This window comes from Lipotes vexillifer, unplaced genomic scaffold, assembly GCF_000442215.2.
Source record: "Lipotes vexillifer unplaced genomic scaffold, Lipotes_vexillifer_v1.1 scaffold240, whole genome shotgun sequence".
In the NCBI taxonomy this organism is placed as follows: Eukaryota; Metazoa; Chordata; class Mammalia; order Artiodactyla; family Lipotidae; genus Lipotes; species Lipotes vexillifer.
Window position 1 is genome coordinate 7,399,187 of NW_006797481.1, and position 21,232 is coordinate 7,420,418.

The 21,232-nt window shown below is 37.8% G+C and overlaps 2 protein-coding genes across 2 annotated transcripts in view; one reads left to right on the forward strand and one right to left on the reverse strand.

The window, feature by feature from the left end:
• NHLRC2 (NHL repeat containing 2) overlaps nucleotides 1–7,974 on the reverse strand; it is a 57,616-nt gene extending 49,642 nt beyond the window's left edge. Inside the window, exons 1-2 of the mRNA XM_007469617.1 lie at nucleotides 7,578–7,974; nucleotides 4,514–4,666 (exon numbers count right to left, since the gene is read on the reverse strand). Coding sequence (XP_007469679.1) covers nucleotides 4,514–4,666; nucleotides 7,578–7,755 — 331 coding nt within the window. The 5' untranslated portion in view covers nucleotides 7,756–7,974. The remainder of the gene's footprint in view (nucleotides 1–4,513; nucleotides 4,667–7,577) is intronic.
• A 1,451-nt stretch (nucleotides 7,975–9,425) lies between these two features.
• The window catches only part of DCLRE1A (DNA cross-link repair 1A), a 19,141-nt gene continuing 7,334 nt past the window's right edge, over nucleotides 9,426–21,232 (forward strand). Inside the window, exons 1-5 of the mRNA XM_007469618.1 lie at nucleotides 9,426–9,897; nucleotides 12,057–13,757; nucleotides 15,733–15,866; nucleotides 16,958–17,076; nucleotides 19,956–20,096. Coding sequence (XP_007469680.1) covers nucleotides 9,432–9,897; nucleotides 12,057–13,757; nucleotides 15,733–15,866; nucleotides 16,958–17,076; nucleotides 19,956–20,096 — 2,561 coding nt within the window. The 5' untranslated portion in view covers nucleotides 9,426–9,431. The remainder of the gene's footprint in view (nucleotides 9,898–12,056; nucleotides 13,758–15,732; nucleotides 15,867–16,957; nucleotides 17,077–19,955; nucleotides 20,097–21,232) is intronic.

Consider the following 21,232-nt stretch of genomic DNA (forward strand, 5'->3'; position numbering starts at 1 on the left):
AAGGTGAAACCAAATAAAAAGAATAACTGCTTCTAAAATATTAGTAATAACTTTTTAAAATCATTTAAGAAACTTCAGGGAATTCCCTGGCAGTCCAGGAGTTAGAACTCCATGTTTCCACTGCAGGGGGCATGGGTTCGATCCCTGGTCAGGCAACTAACTACAAAGGTCTTATTTTTCAGAAACGTATAGACATATAAATACAATTATGCATAGTAGTATATAACATTTATATATAGTATATAGCAAACAGTATAGTTTAATCACAGGCAGTATAATAACTTAGTTCAATGCAAAAACTAAAAATACTTAAGGAGTTTTAGATGTTACAAAACCTGTAAATTGAGGCATTTTGAGATCTAAAAGATGAGCATGACTTTACTAGGCAAGAAAAGATGAAGGCAGGTCACGGAGGCTAGAACACCTCGAGGGGAGGGAAGGGAAGAAGGATGTGGAGAGATGGAAACATGAAGTAAAAAAACCGGGGGCTTCCCTGGTGGCGCAGTGGTTGAGAGTCCGCCTGCTGATGCAGGGGACGCGGGTTCGTGCCCCGGTCCGGGAAGATCCCACATGCCGCGGAGCGGCTGGGCCTGTGAGCCATGGCCACTAGGCCTGCGCGTCTGGAACCTGTGCTCCGCAATGGGGGAGGCCACAGCAGTGAGAGGCCCACGTACCACACACACAAAAAAAATCAAAATCACCCGAACACTAAATTAAAGCAGAGACCAGAAGCAAATGTGAATTTTTTTTAAATTTCAAAAACTGACATTTCCCTGTGCCTACAGTAAACACTCTGAAAGTTTGCCATAAATCAGCCAATATTTTCGTCATACTTTAACTATTTAAGAACAAAGAATAATCAGAATATGGGGTGCTGCAAAAATAAAGTGTGAAGTGTATACAAAAAAGAGTTAACATAGCAGGCCCCACTACTATTCTTTCAAAGACCTGCTTATAGGGCTGGTCCTCGCCTGTATTTCGGAAGCGTTCCCATCATTCCCAGAACTGATGAGAGTAGCTCACAAGGCCTAAAGTGCTGGGTGCTGTCTCTAGTGAGCTTCCCTGGTTGGCAACATCCAAACTCGCTGTAACAACTCTTTGCTGGGGGAATTAAGCACCTCTTACACGACTCCACCAAGAGAGGACTCGGCTTGCTCCTGGTCTCCCCTGGATTCAGTCCCAGGCGTTTTTTCCCTTGGCTGATTCTGCTTTGTGTCCTTTTGTTGTAATAAATTATAGCCATGAGTACAGCTACATGCTGAATCCTGTGAGTCCTCCTAAAGAATTATTGACCTGGGGTGGTTTGGGGAACCCTGACACAGAGTAAAACTGTATATTGACTCATTAAAAGGTTTAGTTTCCCTATAAATTAGAAATACATTCTTCTAATTTTTAATAAAGTGAAAAATAGCATATACCACATAACGAGAATACCAGCGTTTACTCAGCAGCGTTATGGCATTTAGGTTTTTAAAGTCTGATTTAATTATATATTAACATTCACCTAGCAAACATATTTTAAAATATGCCAAGTTTTCCTACTAGATGTTTTCTTATACAACAAGTGTTTTTCCTTAGATGATAGCCATTGTGCTAAATTTGGGTATTATATATCATTAATGTATCCAGCATAAACAGGTAAAAGAAATTAGAAACCCTCAAGGAGAAACCAGAACCATTCATTACTATTAAGGATCTTTTTACTTTTGCTTTAGATCTTTGGCATTTATAATTTCTTTTATGCTATTGTGAAGGTGATAGTGGTCACCATTAGAAACCAGACTTTAAAAGCAATGTTTACAGAGGAAGGAGATTGAGTATTAAAGTGGGCTTCTTTCAGAGTGTTTTTGAATTAAAATGCACTTCCTCACTCAGCTGAGCATTTCCAGCTTACCGATACAATGAACTGAATATTTCATGGAATAAAAACAGGCTGCGGAATGTCTCTTCAAGAACATAAATAGCATTGCTGAAGATAAATTCAGAAACATCACATAGTAATGAAATAAGACACAGCATCATGATAAATTAGGAGACTGGAATTAACATATACATACTACTATACATAAAATAGATAACAAGGAACTACTGTATAACACAGGGAACTCTACTCAATATTCTGTAATAACCTATATGAGAAAAGAATCTGAAAAAGAATGGATATATACATATATATAACTCATTCGCTTTGCTGTACACCTGAAACTAACACAACATTGTAAATCAACTATACTCCAATAAAAAAAAAAAAAAAAAAAAGATTCCCTGGCGGCACAGTGGTTGGGAATCTGCCTGCTAATGCAGGGGACACGGGTTCGAGCCCTGGCCTGGGAAGATCCCACATGCCGCGGAGCAACTAGGCCCGTGAGCCACAACTACTGAGCCTGCACGTCTGGAGCCTGTTCTCCCCAACAAGAGAGGCCGCCAGAGAGGCTCGCGCACTGCGATGAAGAGTGGCCCCTGCTTGCTACAACTAGAGAAAGCCCTTGCACAGAAACAAAGACCCAACACAGCCAAAAATAAATAATTAATTAAAAAAAAAGACAGCAGCAAGAAAGCAAATTTAGTGACAGCCTACTGAACTTTCATATGATAATCTCTAGGTATGCCTGCTTTTGTGAATATGAACTGAACTTATCTTCTAAGCAATACAGAAATCTTTTATTTCTAAGTTACCAGCATTTTCATACAGCAGCATAATAATGAAGTAATGTTTCTTTGAAATTACAATGTTGAAACCACTTACAAAGTATTTTACTTTTCAGAAGTGTATTTATATATAAAAAATAGTTATTTTTTGTCACAATGTGTTATAAAAATATTTTCAGTAAACTGGTAAAGAGACTGTTAAGGATCCATTCTAAGAAGCCACTGAATTTGCTTCAGGTATGGGGTTAACCAATTAAGTTAAACAGTCCATTAGGGGTGATCTTAAGTAAGAAATGGTTAACTTTGGGATTTTTAACACAGTCTGTAAGTGCCATTCTGAAACACAAATCGTACTGTCATCCTCCTCTTAAACAAGTAAATCAAAAACAACCTTAAGCATCTCTGTACTTTCAGTGGATGAAAAAGTCCATTAACTATTAAGAACGTTATACAAAGCCCTTCCTAACACAGTCTGAACCTAATCGGCCTTCCTTACAATCTTGCGACACTAAACTATTTACCACTCTGCAAACCTACTCTTCTGTGCGTCCCTCCTTGTTTACCTGTCACTTCCTCAGCCAGGAGTGTCCCTCCTGCTCCATTTTCATTTTCAGCTGCACTCCTGCTCATTTTTCAAGTTCCAGCTTAACTGTCTCCTTCTCTTGAGAAATATTTTCCAAAGCTTCTAGGCAAAGCAAGTTACTCCTTTCCCCATGTTCCATAATGCTTTAATTCAACTTTGTTACATATTTCCCCAGCAGTTAGAGTACCCTGCACATCATACTCAATAAATATATTTATTACATGGACTTGAACAAGACACACAAGTATCCAAAACCTAGGAGATAATGAAATACTCATGTTTCTTAAATATAGATGAATTTTTGAAAACATGGTTTAGCTATTGGGAATATTTGAGTTCTTGGTAAATCTCATCGATAGGCAATTCCAAGATACAGTCCGTTACAATTTAAAAGCATCTGAAGTTTCACCTGCACTGAAGGTTTTATCCAACACTCCTTTTTTTAAACTAAGTTTCAAGAAATCCTTCATTTTTGTACATGTATACTCTATTCTCATCTTTACTCTCACAAGATCAGTAACCCCCTCTTTTTAGTCACTGCGAAGAGGACAGCTTCAATTAATTTAAGCCTAATTAAATGGAACCTTTAATTAGTTTCATTTATCCCATATGCTCTCTTTTAGAAAGAAGTAAACAAGAAAAAAAATCTGAAAAAACGTCAAAGTTCTAAAGAAAATACTAACTATAACCTCTTACATTTTCAGAATTTGTAATACCATAGAAAAGGATTTCCTAGTGTGCTTTGGAAAACATTAACCTTTATAAATAATTTTTAAATAAAGCAGGGTCAAAGAAAAAGTATCTGTTATAATATTTTGCCTCCCAAAATATTAGTACAGGTAGTAGTTTATGTCATTTGAAATTAAAGGAAGCTTATTCATATTTCCTAATAAGAACTTTAAACCTTTTTATCACAACAAGAAGAATATAAAATTAGTCACACATTTCATTTTTTCTTTTTTTCATAGAACAAATTTAGGTAAGTCCAGGTATACAAAATGACCTTTTTAAAATACTTGATCATGAAAAAAGTAAACTATGTCCTACCTTTAAAGAAAAACCATAGACTAAATGCTGGTTCTTTAGGAAGGCAAACCATTATCACTAAGCTTAACTCTTCATGAAAAGGTACATGGAGTCCTTAATTCATAGACTAGAAATTACTTTAGAATCATTGAAGTCTTGCCAAATGTTTCATTCTCCTATGAGCAAAATGAGTCAGCTACTCTTCCAGTGACTATGCCAGGACAGACTGTTAGAAACCAATTAAAGGGCAGATACCTCTATCAGAGTATGTGTGCTCTAATGCATGAAGATCAGGCAACAGGTGAATACAGTTTATGCAGCAGTAGGTGAAGAAATCAAGGACGACCACTTTTCCACATAGATCCTTGTAGACAGAAATAGATTCTTCTGTGTTCAGCCATTCTAATCCTGAAATTTACACAGAATAAAAAATGATTAAAGGAAATGATAAAGATAATTTACTTAAAACTTTCTATTAAAATGTGAACAATTATTATTTCTAAGGAAGGGATTGGCAGGGCAGGAAGGGAGTGGGGAGGTAGGAGATGGGAAAGCTACTATTATGAGACAGTCTGCAAATATAGTAAGAAAAAGCTACTAAATTCTTTCAGAAATGGTATATTAGTCTGTGTGTGAAAGGAAGTAAGATGAACATATTTAGGTAAAAATAAGAGGAAATATCAAATATTAAAAGGACTTAAGTACAGGATTAGGTACAAATGGGCTACTGAGAATGAAGGTCAACCTTAAGAATAAACTAAATATCAAAAAACAGTGTTAAAATATAAGGATAAACATACAAAATACCTAAGCCAATTTCATAAAAGAAAGAGCTGAAATGCTCTGGATTTGAATGAGACCTTAAATACAAAATATTTTAAATGCAAAGTTAAGCAAAACACACTGCTATTATTATAGATTTCATGGAAGCAACATTAATATTGAAGAGCATGTTCCCTTCCCTCCAAAGAAAAGAAAAACAGAATCTCATTAATCTGTGCTTTTGTAAATTAGAATTTACAATTAGTTGACCAATTTTAACTATGCCCTATGAAGAAACATTTTGTTAAACAAAAGTAGATTAAAAGTACAGCATCTCTGTTTAACCAATTTAAGGAAACAAAGATAATGAGTTTGTTGCTTATAAGTAAATAAATGCAGATACTAAAAGTATTAATTATAACTTGAAGCAGGTATTTGGAAATATTTTATAGAAACTGAAAGCCAAAGCTGGGTAGAACAAATGAATAATAACAGCTAACAACTAATAACAGCAACTGAAGTTACTCAGTTAAAACAAAATTCTAAAAAAAAAAATCTGCAAATCAAACTAATATTTCTGCCAATTAGTTGGAACCTAGTGAGGTTTAGGGTACAGTGAGGTCTTAAATATCCATTTTGATAAAGTTTTAATTGTATGCCAGATCAAATGACCCTTATAAAACTTCAAACTAATTATATATATTTCAAATCCTAATTTTAAAATATTTATGAATTTGTCTCAAATTTATTTTCTGTAAATAGTCAAGTGACTTAGATTGGGGAGGCAGGGAAAGTATAATTACATGTCACTTATTGTGCTAGGTGCTTACCAGACTTAATAATTCACTTTATAATAACAATAATAACAATGAATATAACTTTAAAAGCTGCTAACAATGACATTTACTGAGCTCCCCTATGAAGTAAGAACTTTAGATATACTATATAGTCTGCATAATAAACCTGAAAGGTAAATAATTGCCTCCATTTTATAAGTGAGAAAAGTAAGGCTTGGCAAAGTCAACTAACTTGCTCAAAATCATGCAACTGACAAATGGAATAATTGGGATTTAATTCCAGGTCTGTCTGAATCCATCCATTATACTACACTGCTTCCCATAAAACATGTTTCTTTGAAGAAATTAACAAAGCACAGTGTTTTTGAGAGAGTTATGTTTATGACTTCCTGATTACAGTAACTGATAAACCAAGAAAAAACTCACATCTAGTATTCTGTTCTCAATAATCAGGTCCAGCAGAAAATTTGTGTCAAATATGAAGCCTGAATATTTTGTTGTATTACGTATGAGTCACAAAGATCAAATCTCATAGTAATAAAATACACTCATCGTAGATACAAACAAGAAAATAAAAACACTGGCCCAAATCCTAGCTGCTGGTGTGCCCGTTTTACAACAGGGTACGATATATAACTAACTTCTTACAGACTTTAAAAAAAAATACATTCATGTATATAAACTTTTAAAGTTTCTTTGATGGGATAAGCACTAATGCACCCAATTCTTTTGATAGAATTCCACAATAATTCAAGTCCAGTATAGGATTAATAACAGATAAAATAAGCACGTATGAAGATGAGGGCAAAAGGCTCCGAAAGACACGAGGCTGCTGTCGTCAGAGGCAAGGTTCCAATAGACCTCCCATGAGATACTGAACCCTGCCACATCGAACCAATTAACTATACATGTGGTTTCAGTGTCATGCCAGGAGGCACGCCAACAGCACCAGTCAAAACAATGCCAGTCCCAACCAAAGAAGGTAAAGTTCGGTTTCATTTATCATAGCAAGATGAGCTTCACAAATAGCACTGCTGGGAATATCAGTTCCCTCGTGCTCCAAACATTCACAGAGCCAGGATTCAAACCTGGAAACAGGCCATAATTGATTAAGATTTTTAAAATTACAAGGTTCACGACTTTGAACGGAAGAGTGTGACACAGTTAAGAAACCGGCCGATGCAGTGCGGGGGAGGGGGGGTGTCTGTATAATCCAACTCTAGCCGTTCTCAGTTGTGAGGCCCACGGCAGACGACTTAACCTCCCTGTCCCCGGGCCTCAGTTTCCCAACTATAAAATAGGGCTAAGAAGAGCACTTCAAATGGTTTGCAGAGAGGATTAAATAAGATAATACCCTTGTGTTTAGGGCTGTGTGTGGCCCATAAGAAGTGATCAATAAATGGAAGCTAGGATGATTCACAAAGATGATGACGATGCTGGGCAACCAGACTGAATGGGCACAGACACTGGAATCACTGCCAACAGGGGTCACGAAACAGTCAGGGAAAGTCTATTGAGTTAACACACGGCCCGGGCAGATAGGGAGGAAACAGAGACAAAGATGCATGTGCCCGCTCTCCACAAACCCCCGGCCCGCCGCCGCCGCCGCCGCCGCCTGGGGACAGAGGCTCGGCTGGGCGAAGCGCCTCTGCCCGGCGCGGCCGCAGAACCACGCCTCGCCCACCGCTTCAGGGGAGGGCGCCGTCCCCGAGGAAGGGGAGGTTCCGGGAGGGGTCCCCACCCCGAAGCCAGCCCCTCACCTTCCGGAAACTCGGGCACTGACAAGTCTTGCTCCCAGCCGTCCACCTTCTGCAGATACTGGTAGACCAGGCTGTCCTTTTCCTCCTGGGTGACGGCGTCGAGCAGAGCGTACTCCAGCGAGGTCTGAGCCGGGAGCAGGCCCGAGAGGCTGCAGCTCCGGGCTCCGGGCGCCGCCATGTTCTCTCCGGACGGTCCAGAGGCGGCCGCAGAGCCCGCGGTACGGTCTCGTTAGGAGGGAGAGGGACTTACGGTCCCTTGGTTTCAAAACCGCACATTCGCCTCACTCTCCACCAGCCCTACTCCACGCTCACAGTACTTTTTTCAAATGCTAAAGTACAAATTGACGCAATTCCCCGGCACGTAATTAAACTACCGTCCCAACCTACCCCGCCCCTTCTAAATCTTCTCGCCGCAGCTGAGCCTGGACATTCAGAGCGCCAGATTCAACATGGAAAAGGCTTCGGGGCCAGCGTTCTAGAAGCTCCAAGAGAACAATTCCCCACCCTTCACTTTGGAAATTAGCAGGTTTTAGAACGAAAACAAAACAAAATAAATCCGTAGGATTTAAAAGGGCCCTAACTTTTTTTCTTTTTAAAGTCTCACGTTTAGACCAGGATCAGCCGATTCGACACAGCATTGGGAACGCGAAGCTGTTCCCGCCACGGCACGAAAGGTAAAGGAGTAGGCTTTTTAAAGTTGGGAGTGACTAGCCAATGGCCTTGGCTTATACGCAATCGCAGCATTTTGTTACCCTTCAGTGCTGAAAGTGCAGGTGCGAATAGATTGTCAGCCAAGCAGGGGGAGGGGGCACGATGGGAGCGGACGCAGCTGGAGCTACTCCCGAGGCGCGAGGGTGGCAGGTGGGCGGCCGCGGGGATCCCTGAGGGCCCGGCCTCTGTCTTCAGAAGTGGAGAGCACTGGTGGCTTTTGTGGAGCGAGCTGTGCTGGCAGCTCCCTCGCTCCCTTCCCTGGAGGGGGTGAGGGCCCACTCCGCTGGCCTTGCAGCCTTTAATGCCCAAAGAGGCGGTCGAGCCGGTGGGAGGCATCAGGCAGGTGAAGCTTGGTTTTGAGGCTGCTGGAGAGAGAGCTGATCGCCTTCAGGCAGACCACCTCTGGGGTCTGGAGATGGGAGTGTGGGTGGCCTCAGTGCAAGCACAACTTCACGTACTTCAATTTTGCTTGTTCATTGTGCAGTGTTTGTTCATTGCCGCTGGAGGAAGATACTGGATTGACCCAGGAAACTGAAGTTGTCGAATATCCACCAGTAACGGATAAGGGCGCGTTGTTGTTGTTGCTGTTTTTTGCCAATCACACACATTTGATTATGGTGTGACTAGTGTTACTAGCAAACTAAAGTAGCCATTAAGTGTTTGGAACACCTGTTGAGCCAGTTGCCCAGGGACTGTGGTTGGGTTTGTGAACCCAGTTTGGACAATTGTCCAGTTGAAAGAGAGCTGATAGGAGCTTTATAACAATTTTACGAAGCTCCTTCTAAGATTGAACTGTTAAACCTATACTTCCCATTGGGGTTTATTGTTCAAAGTATTACTGATACTACTTTTTATGAATCAAGTCCTGGAAAAAGCCAAGATACCTGAACGAAATACACACAATGGAAAACTCAGATGTTAATTTTATTGTGCTATAAGTGAAACAACAGGTGTTCTCATGTATAAGGTTTGTAGTTTGCCAATATATTCATTATCAGAGCTTTAGATTCCCATCAAGTTGGTGGGTTTTTTGTTACTTTTTTTTCCTGAGCAAAATAATTCCATTTAAAAAATTTGTAACAAGACATAGACCCTCAATTTACTTAAGATTAGTGCTTCTTTAATGATCAAAATCATTTTGCCATGTTAGAGGATGCTTTTCTGGAACAAGACATCTGGGAATACAAATCCAAAAGAAAACCCAAACCAGTACATCCAAATAATTGCTCTGAGAATATTCCAAAATCTGTTGAGAAAGCAACAGATGGACAATACCAGTCAAAACGAAACAGAAATAAAAAAAGAACTGTAGAAGGTAAAAAGAAGGTTAAGTCCCCCGAAACGTGCCTTGGAGAAACAGACAGTCAGACTTCTGTCGCATCTAGTCAGAACTCTAGTTGTGGAGAAGGTATTCAGCAGTGCCAAGACAGGGAGGCCACTCCAGGAAAGCACCGTAGGACTCAAAAAAACAAACACGTGTCTCCGAAGATACGACCAGTTTATGATGGGTACTGTCCAAACTGCCAGATGCCTTTTTCCTCCTTGCTAGGTCAAACACCTCGGTGGCATGTTTTTGAGTGTTTGGATTCCATACCAGTCTCCGAAACAGGTAAGATTCCAAAAAAGATAGTGGACTCTAAATAGTTAAAAAGACCTGCATTAGGCCAGACATATCAGTCCAGTGAAACAAGCCAGGTAAGCAGTAAACCAAAAATGAGATGAGATACTCAAAGTATAAATGACTTAACCGTAGAAGGAAACAAGGTAATGCAGTGTTACGCTTCTTGTAAAGGGTAAAAAGATAACAGTCAATAGTATAATTGTAAAGACTGTTGCAAACTTGAAAACAGTATAAATGCATTTTACTATTTCATAAGAGTTCCTAAAAATCTGTGATTTTTCATAAATGTTAATTGAGCACATATTATGGTAGATATTTTCACCTGCATAAGGTAGGTGGTATTGACATCTGATAGATGAGGGATCTTAAAAGCTAAACAACTTGCCAATTTTGTTATCTTTTATGAAACAGACTTTTAGAGAATCATGAATGTAGGCCAGCCTTCTAAATATGGCTGTGTTGGGGTCATCATGCTAATGGACAGAAAGAAGAACTAGGAAGGAGTGTTTGGTTATTAAGATTCTAATAAATAAAATTGTGCCAAATGAGAACTGAAGTAACACTATGTTTCTGTTATCATTTAAACTATATAATAAATATCATGTTTAATATGTAGAAAATCCTACTTGTAGTATATGGAGAATGGATGGTTATTGATGAATTGATTATTTAAAAGTTATATATACCATACATAAATTTTTCAATCTCAAAGAATCAAAATTCATTAAAATAAAAATAATAGTATGGCTTTCTTGTTAACTATGATTCAGAAGACGTTTTATTATTAACTTCTAGTTCTCATTTTAAAGTACTGCATGAAGATGCAAAATAACTTAAAAAAATTGGCACTAGCCTTATACAACAGAGAAAGCCTCATCAAATGCTAGTAATTTGTTTTTCAGTGGCTTGAAAGTCAGAAATGGCAATTGGAATCCCATGGTGGGCACTCAGGGTGAAATATCTTATAGATGAAGCCACCTCAAAGAGTTTTTCTCTTGGTTTTTTCACTGATTAAACTCCTTTGAATGGATAATCTCAGGTGGATTTTTCTTGAATTGAATTTTATTCTATAACATATACTTTTATGAGGTGGTTTTAAGTTAATTTTTAAGCAATGAAGTCTCCAGTTTAATGTGACATCTTTTTTTTTGGTGGGGGGGGGTGGATCATTTTTTGACGGGCTTGAAAATGAACATACAAGGGGTGGGGTATGCCAAGATGCTTTACAGACTGTTTCTCAGTCATAATGGTATGACAGGGAATAGTTTCCAGATTATTAAAGCCTTATTATTAACCAGTTTATCAAATTGAATTTCAAATCTTAGGACAGAACCTAAAATGTTTAGGGTATGAACAGCTCTAATTAAGATTGCTATTACTATTTCATATGCAGTGTGAATATTAAATAATGGAACCTAATTTGGTACTGCAACTGTCATACATATGTGTTGCCTGATAAGATAAAAATTGAGGTAGAACTTTTAGTCTGCGAGACATACCAGCCTTCTCTACTCTTTATTGCTTGAGCAATAGTGACGTAGTGAAACTGATGGGATCATTTTGTAGCACCTGGTTAAGAAATACCTAGTGCAAGCATGACATGCATTTTGGAGGAGCTCATAGTTGTGAAAGTTTTTAGTGGGGAAAAAAAGGTGTTAGTCTTAAATTTTTTTGGGGGGGAAAGAGAATTTGAAAAGAAATTTAAAAGAATATATTGGGGCTTCCCTGGTGGTGCAGTGGTTGAGAGTCCGCCTGCCGATGCAGGGGACACGGGTTCGTGCCCCGGTCTGGGAGGATTCCCGCGTGCCGCAGAGCGGCTGGGCCCGTGGCTCATGGCTGCTGAGCCTGCGCATCCAGAGCCTGTGCTCCGCAACGGGAGAGGCCACAGCAGTGAGAGGCCCGCGTACCACACACACACACAAAAAGAATATATTGATTTAAAAATAATAACTAGCACCTTGCAAAACCATACTGGATTACTGTTATTGTGTGCTGATTTTTTGTTTATATAAAGATAGCTATTGTCCTAAGGCCTCAAAGTTGGACTGATGACTTTCTACTTACATGTTAATTTATAGTGCTAATACTGTCAAAGCTCAGTCTGTGCTTTGATCCGGTAATACCTTTTTCTTTATTAAAATTTTCAGAGTGTCCTGATGCTCTTCAGTGTTCCTCAACAATTCCTTCTCATTACAAGAGATACACTCATCTCCTGCTAGCTCAAAGCAGGGCTAGTAATAGTCCTTTCAGCAATCCATCCCATGAGTCAGGTGGGAGTTTCAGTGAGACTAATTCAGGCTTTCTTTGTAGCCTTAAGGAAAGATGGTCTCCATATCAGAAACAAACAGATAACTTAAAACAAAATGTTTCAACTGATGCCTTGTTAGTGACACAATGTCTAAGAAAATCTCAGTCTCCAACTGAAACTGATAAAAAGGTTTCCTCTTCCACAAATATCCAAACTTCCCAACAAGTCCCACAATTTACAGAACTTGTTAATAAAGACAAACTGGTAGGATTTGGTTTGCCTCTTGCTGAAGAATTAGACAGTCAGAACAGCCCAGAACACATAAATTTGACATTGCCAGAAAATGACTTTAGCAACTGTGAAATCTCCTATTCCCCACTTCAAAGTGATGAAGAAATTTACGATACAGATGAAAAGCTGGATGATTCACAACAGGAACGATTTTTTACAGAAAGCTCTAAAGATGGCAACTTAGAAGAAGATGAAAATAGCTCCACTTTGTCTAAAAAACTCCATGACCCTTTACTGAAGGACCAGGAGGAGAGCTGCCCCGAAGTGGATAGCTTCTTAACTCAGGATAAATACGATGAAGAATTGTATAAATGCAACACTCTAAATGATTCGTCTCAACTTACTTTCCAAAATAAGAGTCTTATTTTACGTGACGATCCAGCATATACTGATGATGATTTTATATTGTTTCCACCTGCATTAGCAGAGACGTTTACTTCTCCTAGTTACCAAGCCACTAAAGCAAAACCTGCTGAGCCAGAATTTCACTCATCTCAATCAAATAAAGAAAAACAGGTCATTGAAGAATCAGCTGTTTACAATCAAATTTCTCTTCCCTTACTTAAGAGTAAAATGTCAAAACCTTTTGGAAGCCAGGGAGGAGGGTGTCATTCTTTCCAACCAACCCAAAGTAAAACTAGAGAATTATCAAGTAAGAATTTCAACGCTAAGCACAATACGAACTCAGCATGTTTCTGCGGAAAGGCATTAGATGGTATGCTAGACAGTAAAGTTAGAGCTTTAAATACAGCGATATTTTCTAGTACACCTACTGCTGCTAAGTCTTTGAAAATATTGCTATCTGGCCCTAAGTGTAATGCATCACAACCTTCTCCTAAGGTAATGAAGCAAATGGATATAGGTGTGTATTTTGGACTACCACCCAAAAGAAAAGAAGAGACATTGCTGGTGGAAAGTGCATTAGAAGGGATGAATTTAAATACAGTTGTAAGTCCTAATGAAAAGAGGTCCCGGCAGTGCAAGAGGAAAACAGAAAAATCTTTAAGTGATTTAGAATTAGAGGCAAATAATTTAAGTGAGAGTCAGCCCTCTGTGGAACTTTCTCGTAAGAGGTCACAGCATCAAAGAAAGAGACTTAAAAAGTCAGATTCATTGCAGGAAGGAGTACATCAGAAGAGTTCAGGTCACCGTAACAAGACAGAACCTGGAACAGTCAAGTTAAGTAAAGACAGAGTCTTCATAAAATCAGCTCATGGCAGGCTGCAGAGAGGGAACACGAAAATCCCAGAGTCATCGAATGCAGGAGAATTAAGGAAAAGGACATGTCCATTCTATAAGAAAATACCTGGTAAGTTGAAATATCAGGGCTTACTGTATCTACGAAGATGCAACTTTTTTGAATTACGTGTTCATTGCCCATGTTATGTGTGTGTGAAACAATTTTTTTGTGTGTTTACTTTTTATACCTCATTGACCTGTAACACTTTTTTTCCTATTTCATCTTTTTTACTCCATTCAATTCAGCAAACTTTTTTTAAACATATTCTATATATAAGGTACTATACTATTTAGATAGATATTACAGATCTGACAAAGATTCATATAGATCAGCTTAATACAGAAGTAGGAAAGGCTCTCTGTAAGTAACCATAATAACAGTCTCTAAGCACTTAAGAAAAATGCAAGTACTAAATAGCTTCAAAGAAGGAAAATGTCACAGGTTATACAGGTCATAATAAATGCTAAACATTTTTAAACCATATCATAACTTAGTTTCTCAGTCTTTTCATGTTCTTATAATTTCTCATGTCTTCATAGATGAGTTAGTAGAAAAATGTGTCATAAAATGAATTTTATTATTGAAGAAAACAGGTACCCTTCTTCTGAAAAGAATATAAAACTGCCCAAATATACTTGGTTTCAGAAAAAATTTTTAATATGCTTTTTTGATATTCTAAATCTATTTAGTATAATTTGTTCAAAATATTTATGTAAAGAAAAGCATTTATGTACATCATAGTACCAGTTCTGTTTTTTTTTTTCAATTAATTAATTTATTTATTTTTGCTGTGTTGGGTCTTCATTTCTCTGCGAGGGCTTTCTCTAGTTGTGGCAAGCCACTCTTCATCGCAGTGCGGGGGCCTCTCACTATTGCGGCCTCTCTTGTTGCGGAGCACAGGCTCCAGACGCGCAGGCTCAGTAGTTGCGGCTCATGGGCCTAGTTGCTCCGCGGCATGTGGGATCTTCCCAGACCAGGGCTCAAACCCGTGTCCCCTGCATTAGCAGGCAGATTTTCAACCACTGTGCCACCAGGGAAGCCCAACCAGTTCTGTTTTTAATAATTATTTTGATTAATTTTCTGTATTTTAAGTGAGCCCGGAATTAGTGGGCCATGTGTGGATAGGCCTCCGTAGAATTGTAGAGGTATGTTTATTTACCTGCATATCACAGTCAGCGCACTTGTTTTTTCTCGTGAACAGCTCAATCTTTTTTTTTTTTCATTATTGCTCCTCTAGGGAGACTTTTTAGGCTTTTCGTTTGTTTGTTTGTTTCCCTTCCTCCTCCTCACCTCCTACAATGAAATTCAAATACTACAGATACCCTGTTTATCTGTTATTGTACTGTGGCCCTTTGGAGGGCCATTAGATTATTTGGGTCATCAACCATGTTTTGCCCCTTAGAAGCATACCAATATCACCCCCATTGAGAATTCATGTTTTAAAAGAAAGTTAGCATTCTCCTTTTGCTGTTTTGCAGAAGTAAAGGATTTTAGGTGCCCAGTAAGTATTGTGAAAACATTCAGCAAAACAAAAAAGTGGGCTTCCCTGGTGGCGCAGTGCTTGAGAGTCCGCCTGCCGATGCAGGAGACGCGGGTTCGTGCCCCGTTTCGGGAGGATCCCACATGCCGCGGAGCGGCTGGGCCCGTGAGCCATGGCCGCTGGGCCTGCGCGTCCGGAGCCTGTGCTCCGCAAATGGGAGAGGCCACGACAGTGAGAGGCCCGCATAACGCAAGAAAAACAAAAAAAAAAAACAAAAAAAAAAACAAAAAAGTAACTCATTTGTAGCTTAGTATTTTTAATTTTTTTTGTACAGTTATTCATTAAAAAGCCTATACTGGGATATTTAATGGAAGCTTATGACTCATTTTCATCTCTAGTATCACTTTTTGCTGAATTTATGTGGTGTAGATTTTTAAATTAAAATGTAAAGTTAAGTTGGAAATGAGATGTAAAGGTGTCAGAGGGTTTGCTATATAAGCAAATTGGGTTGCTTTTACTTAGTTAGCTATTGCTCAAGCAGCTGTGTTGGTGTTTTCATCGTAGGAACTGGCTTTACAGTCGATGCCTTTCAGTATGGATTGGTTGAAGGTTGCACGGCCTATTTTCTCACACATTTTCATTCTGATCATTATGCTGGATTGTCTAAAAACTTCACGTTTCCTGTTTATTGTAGTGAGGTAAGTTTTAGTATTCTAAATCCTGAATTTGTAGAATGCAACGAATTTCTAACCAGTCTGGTTAAAAAAAAGGTAATTAAGATGGTAAGATCTATCATCCTTCTAGAAAATATATGAAAAAACAGACTCCACATTGAGATTCTAAAATTAAATGAGTTATTGTCAATAGTTCCAATAGATTTTTTAAATTATGCTTTATTATGTGGAAACAATAAATATTGATACCTTATGATGTACTGAAACATGTAAGTTTCATTCAGTAAATATTTACTGAATGCCTAAAAAGATACTCAAGGCAAAATACCTAACTTCGAGGAGCTTTCAGGCTACACATTCACAAATAGTACTGCAATGGGATCTGTATTGTAATAGAAAAGTGAACAGAATGCCTAAAAGTAGGGAGAAGCGGGGCTTTACTGTGTCCTAGGCTAAAGTTAGAAAAAGTTTCATGGTGAAAGAGATACCTTGAAATAATTATTAAAAGGTGAGCATTTTAATGTGTACTACTAAGGGCTTTGGCTAGAATTTGATTTTATCCTCAAGCATTCTTGAATTATCTTCTTTTTATTAATGAAGCAACTGAGGCTTGGAGAGGTTAAGTGGCATGCCCCAAGTCACAGAGCTAGTAATGGCAGAGCCAGAATTTGAACGCAGGTCTGTCTCATTTCAGAGCAAGGTAGAGGACAGAGGAGAGAGCCTTCCAGGTAGAGAAGAGTTTGTGTAAAGGCACAGACACCTAAGAAGTATGCCCATTCCAGGAACTTCAGATAATTCAGAATCACTAAAGGCAAGATAGGGAATAACAGGAGATAAATCCACAGAAATGGGTAGGGGCCAGATCCTGAAGGGTTTTGTATGACATGATGGGGATAATGGACGTTTTACAGGTGAGGGAGAATCAGTGACAGTGTTTAAGCAGAGTTGTGACACAGTCATTTTAGAAAGTTCTTCCTGGCATTCTGGAGGGTTTACATGAGTATAAGTGGGAGAACCAGGAGATTATTAAGATGTTTGGGTTCTAAACTAGATATGAAATAAAAGACATATTTAATGTTTTAATGTATCAGCAATAAGCACATCCTGTTTTGCAGATAACTGGCAATTTGTTGAAGAGCAAACTTCACGTGCAAGAACAATATATCCATCCATTGCCAACAGACACTGAATGTATAGTGAATGGTGTCAAGGTTGTTTTGCTAGATGCCAATCAGTAAGTATTAAAGTTACCTTAGTAATACCCTATTTTTAAATATTCAAAAGGAAAACACATTGCGTGGTTATTTAAGAACTTTTTATTGGAACTATTATGCTTGATATTTCATAAATGTCTTATTTAAGTAAGATAAGAAACACTTAAGTAAAGTGTGTTTCTCCTTTTGAAAAAAAATGTACCCAATTACAGGATCAAAGATTAAATGTAGAGAGATTCTCTAAGTGTTCTCTAACCCATTTTTTAATGCAGTTTAAATTACTATGCTTTACATGAGACTCCATGTTACTTTTGTTTAAATCTTTTAACATATTGCTGCTGTTCTTTAAGAGATAACCTTTTGCCATTTTCTTTAATATCACTTACATAAATTAACAGCTGGTACAAATTAACAGCTGGTACTCCATTCAGATTCTAGAGGGTTGTTTTTTTTTTCCTTTAAGAAATCCTTTAGGTTTTTGATACTAAAGTCTTGGAAGATTTTTTCCTTGGAAACTGTTTTTCTTTTTCCCTCATTTTTTTAAATGTAAAGTACTGTCAGGATTCACATTGCCAAAATGTAACTGTCAGTCAGCTATGCATCTTTATAATTTCCATAGAATGTTAGCCTTATGTACCTTAGAGATCATAGATGCCTAGAGAAGTAAAATTAAGACTAAACCTAGCTTTCCTAAAATCCAGGCTTGTTATTTTTTCAGGTTGCCTATAAGTTTTTGTCTGCTAACTTTGCTGCTGTTTATTTTTTTAATCACCAATTATGATAACTCAGGTTCTGATTTTTTTTTTAATTTGGTCAACTTTATTGAGGTACAATTTACATAAATAAAATGGACCCATTTTAAATCTTGGCTGAATTTTGACAAAAGTAAACACCCATGTAATTCCCACCACAATAAAAATATGGAAAATATTCCCCACCACAAAAGTTTTCCTTGTGTTCCTTCCCAGTCAATCCCCAACCCCGACTCTGACCCAGGAAACCATTGATGTGTTTTCTATGACTATGGATTAGATTTGTCTTTACTAGGGATTCATCTAAATGAAATCATATAGGATCTTCTGTTTTGTATCTGGCTTCTGTCACTCCTCATGTTTTTGAGATTCATTCATGCTGTTGCGTGTTCCTTTTACTTACTGAGTACTATCTATTGTATGGACACAATGCAGTTATTTTTTCCATTCACTTCTTGTTGGACAACTGATTTTTGTTAATTGATCTTGTATCCTGAGACCTCGCTAAGCTTGCTCAGTAGTTGTTGTAGGTTTTTTGTAGATTCTCCAAAGTTTTCTACATATGTCATCCACAAATAAAGATGCTTTCGTTTTACTTCTTTCTTTCCATTTAGAATGGTATTTTTTCTCTTATTTATTGTATGGGATTATGCCTTCAATACAGTGTTGAATAGGAGTGATGTGAGCAGACATATTGCCATGTTCTCAATCTTAAGGGGAACACTTTCAGTCTTTCTCCGTTAAGTACGATAGCAATAGGTTTTTCATAGATGCCTTTTATCAGGTTGAGGAAAATCCCTTCTATTCCTGTTCTGCTGGGAGTTTGTAATCATGAATGGGTGTTGAACTTTGTCAAATGTTTCTTTGGCATCTGTTGAGGTGATAATACAACTTTTGTCCTCTATAATGTTAATGTGGTAATTGACAAAGGTGGACTTAAACCAGCCTTGCATTACTGAGATAAACCCCACTTGGTCTTCATGTATTACCCTTTTTCAAAATATATAGCTGGATTTGATATGCTAATATTTTGTTAAGGAATTTTGTGTCTGTTTTAAAAAGTATATTGGTCTATAGGGTTTTTTTTAACTAAACTTTTGTCTTATTTTGATCTCAGAGTAATACTGGTCTCATGAAATATTCCTTCCTCTATTTTCTAAAAGGTGTCATGTAGTAATTATTTCTTCCCTAAGAGTTTAGTGGAAAATCTCTAGTGAAGTCATCAGGGCCTGAATTTGGGGGTCAGGGAGATAAGGGGAATTTTTAAATTACAATTGTAATTATTTCCTGTGTCTTCCTAGAATTTAAAATGAAAATTCTCTGTGTTTTGGCAGTAATTTCCAAACCCCATTGTGTCAGGGGTCCCTGAGACCACCTTGAGGTCAGTGGTTCACCAGATGGACTCACAGGACACAGAAAAGCTGTTTTATTTGTGGTTACAGCTTATCACAGTGAATGGATACAGATTAAAATCAGCAAAGGGAAAAAGGCAAATGGAGGCAAATCCAGGAGAAACCAGGTGCAAGTTTCAAGGTGTCCTCTTCTAGTAGAGTGGCACAGATGTGCTTAATTCTCCCAGCAACAGTGTGTAACAACACATAGGAGGTGTGGCCAACCAGGGAAGCTCAGCTGAGCCTTGGTATCCAGGGTTTTTATTGAGAGTCAATCGTGTACACATGCAGCACCCATGCTGATTGACCTGGGCTACTCAGATGCCAGTCCCCTAGAGCAAAGACAGATATTCACCACAGATCACACTGTTAACATAAACTATCTTATCAAACTAGTAACACATGGCCCAATGTGTCAGGCATACAAAACACTCTTAGCAGGCAGAATATTTCAAGGACTCTAAACTTATCTCCCAAGGGCCAGCCAATGACTATTCCTAAGGACAGGCCTTTCTTGGGGACCTGTGGAGTTTGCACAACACTGGTCTGCTGAATTAACCCTTTCCTGCACACCATTTTGTGTGTGTGTGAGACATAAATTTCCTTAAGTTAAAATGCTACATACCTTCGTAGTACAATGCTATGTCATTGTGGTCAGCTAATAAAGTATATTAGCTTGTTGATATTGAAATGAACACTCTTTCTTTAGATGCTTTGCCTGTGTTAAGAATATTCCTTTGAAATGTTTGTGTTCAGCTGTCCAGGTGCTGTCATGATCCTTTTTTATCTTCCTAATGGTTATGTCACACTACACACCGGAGACTTCAGAGCAGATCCCACCATGGAACGTTCTCTTCTTGCAGGCCAGAGAGTCCACACGCTTTACTTAGATACAACGTAAGAGAAACTTTGTTTGTGTTACTTCTTTTTTCCACCAACAGCATTTGCCCTGCATCTTATGAATAATTTGAACTTTTGCTTAGGTAATCAAAATGATGGCTTACTGTCAGTTATCATTTTAAGTATTTATCAGGTGGATGCTGTTTGAAAAAATATATACTTAAGAACAAATTTTGGATTGCATGGCTTAACTGACTCCAGCTCAACTTTTTGTAATATCCTTTTGAAAATATGGTTTATGTAAAAACCTTGTTACTGAAACAAGGATGAAAAATTTGGGAGCAAAGTTTAGGAAAACACCCTTTAAAGTTATCCTTTCAAAGTGTCTGTGTAACTATTAAGCATGATTGTGAAGGAAAAAACAGAGAATGAGATTCTGTCTGAATAGTCAAACTTACTTTGTTCCTTTCTCCAAAAGGTAATCTATAAGTGGCAACCTTGAATTCCTAAGTGCTACTTAATGGTATAAGCTATTATCTTCTTTTATATATTGAAATACCTCATCAATTGGTCAGAAATTATGTTAACCATTTCAACCTGTTTCAAGAAGAAGTGAGTTTGGGTGGCATATCTTAGTAAGAGATGGTCTTTCCACAACCAGTTTTCTAACACTGTAGTTAATTCTTCCATTCACCTAAATACTAGGTGAACTAAGAAAATAATTTTTTTTTAAACTTTGTTACTTAATTCTATTCTACATACAATTCAGGATTTCTTTGTGAGTATTTATAGGAGAAAGGACTAAGTCTTTTCTTAATAATAAGAATTATGGCTGCACATCAAAAACAATTTTGAAATTTGGAAAAATATCTCTTTGATATGTGTACTTTATGAGATTTTTAGTGAAAAAGTGCTTAATTTTCATCTCAAATATATATAACTAATAGTCTTAGTGTTAATTTTTCATTGGGTGTTACTGTATTGAAGTAGACCCAACTGGATCTGCTGTAGTCCCATAATACTATATCTATTTCTATATCTTCTAAAAGAAAATAACAACCAGATGAATATTAACTGTTTGATTTAATGCTACTTTATCAAATTCATGTTCAGTTTCATTATCTTAAAATATATATATATTTTGGGCTTCCCTGGTGGCGCAGTGGTTGAGAGTCCGCCTGCCGATGCAGGGG